Raw genomic sequence first — 1,009 nt, 5'->3', positions numbered from 1 at the left:
GTTCAACAAAAATGCGCAGAAGCGTGATACAAATCATTCGTTCATCCGAAATATTTCATCACTCGGTTTTTCGAAATATTTCGATTATCCTTTAGAATCATGCGCAGATTCGAGTTTTCGAGATATCATTCATAATCGTTTGGAATAATCGAATGACCGAGTGACCGGCCATAATCGATATATTTCGATTATATCACTCATAATCGCCCGTCACTAATTTTCATTCTCATCGGTATCATTCCATCAGTGGCAGCTTTCGTTTTACCATCACCATCATCATCACTATCATCATCATTAATCAGGGTAAGTACAAATAATTAATAACTTTTGTATAAATGTATGTTATATGAATATTTCTCTAAGCAGTGAACAGAAACATGGATTTGCAACAAATCAACGCTGTAACCGATCAGAACAGAAAACCCATATCCAAGCTGACCAGTCTACAGGAAGGAGAAGGTCATTTGATACTCGGGATGAGGATAGTGAATGGCACATTCGGTAAAAGTGTCTTGGTGGAGTTGGAAAAAACTGTAGTGTTTCTGCCGAATCGAGCGACCCATGTACTGGAGGCCAACATCGAGAAGTTTGAACCGGAAAAATACTTGCTTGTATTCACAGGTCAACAACTCATTGGTGGTTACTCCAAACCATTTGCCACATTTCAAATTGTTACGAAATAATAATAAAAATTATACATTATATAAATACACAATAATAAAATCCTAATTATAAATTAATTGCATTTTCATTCACTCTTGCGTCTTCCTACGTTTTTGGCCTGAGGTAGCCCACGACTCATACACTCGTGACGTCACTTCTACGCTTTTGGTCTGAAGTGGCCCACGAACAGGTAAAAATAAACAAATGCGCGCATACGTGTCTTCCTTCGCTTTTGGACTCAAGTGGCCCACGAAAGGTGCGCATGTCATACACTCGTGACGTCACTTCTACGCTTTTGGTCTGAGGTGGCCCACGACTCATACACTCGTGACGTCACTTCTACGCT

General features: G+C 39.5%; 1 protein-coding gene across 1 annotated transcript; it reads left to right on the top strand.

The window, feature by feature from the left end:
• The first annotated feature begins 224 nt into the window (after positions 1 to 224).
• On the top strand, positions 225 to 683 carry LOC126266421 (uncharacterized). Its single transcript, XM_049970319.1, has 2 exons — positions 225 to 303; positions 367 to 683. The coding sequence occupies exon 2, from the start codon at positions 378 to 380 to the stop codon at positions 681 to 683; it is 306 nt and encodes a 101-aa protein (XP_049826276.1). The 5' UTR covers positions 225 to 303; positions 367 to 377.
• Positions 684 to 1,009: the final 326 nt, after the last annotated feature.

This window comes from Aethina tumida, chromosome 8, assembly GCF_024364675.1.
Source record: "Aethina tumida isolate Nest 87 chromosome 8, icAetTumi1.1, whole genome shotgun sequence".
NCBI classification, from domain to species: Eukaryota; Metazoa; Arthropoda; class Insecta; order Coleoptera; family Nitidulidae; genus Aethina; species Aethina tumida.
This window is presented reverse-complemented; position numbering and strand designations above follow the sequence as displayed.

Bases quoted from the DNA above. Each gene is read 5' to 3' on its own strand.
- LOC126266421 (XM_049970319.1), top strand. From the start codon at position 378: ATGGATTTGCAACAAATCAACGCTGTAACCGATCAGAACAGAAAACCC.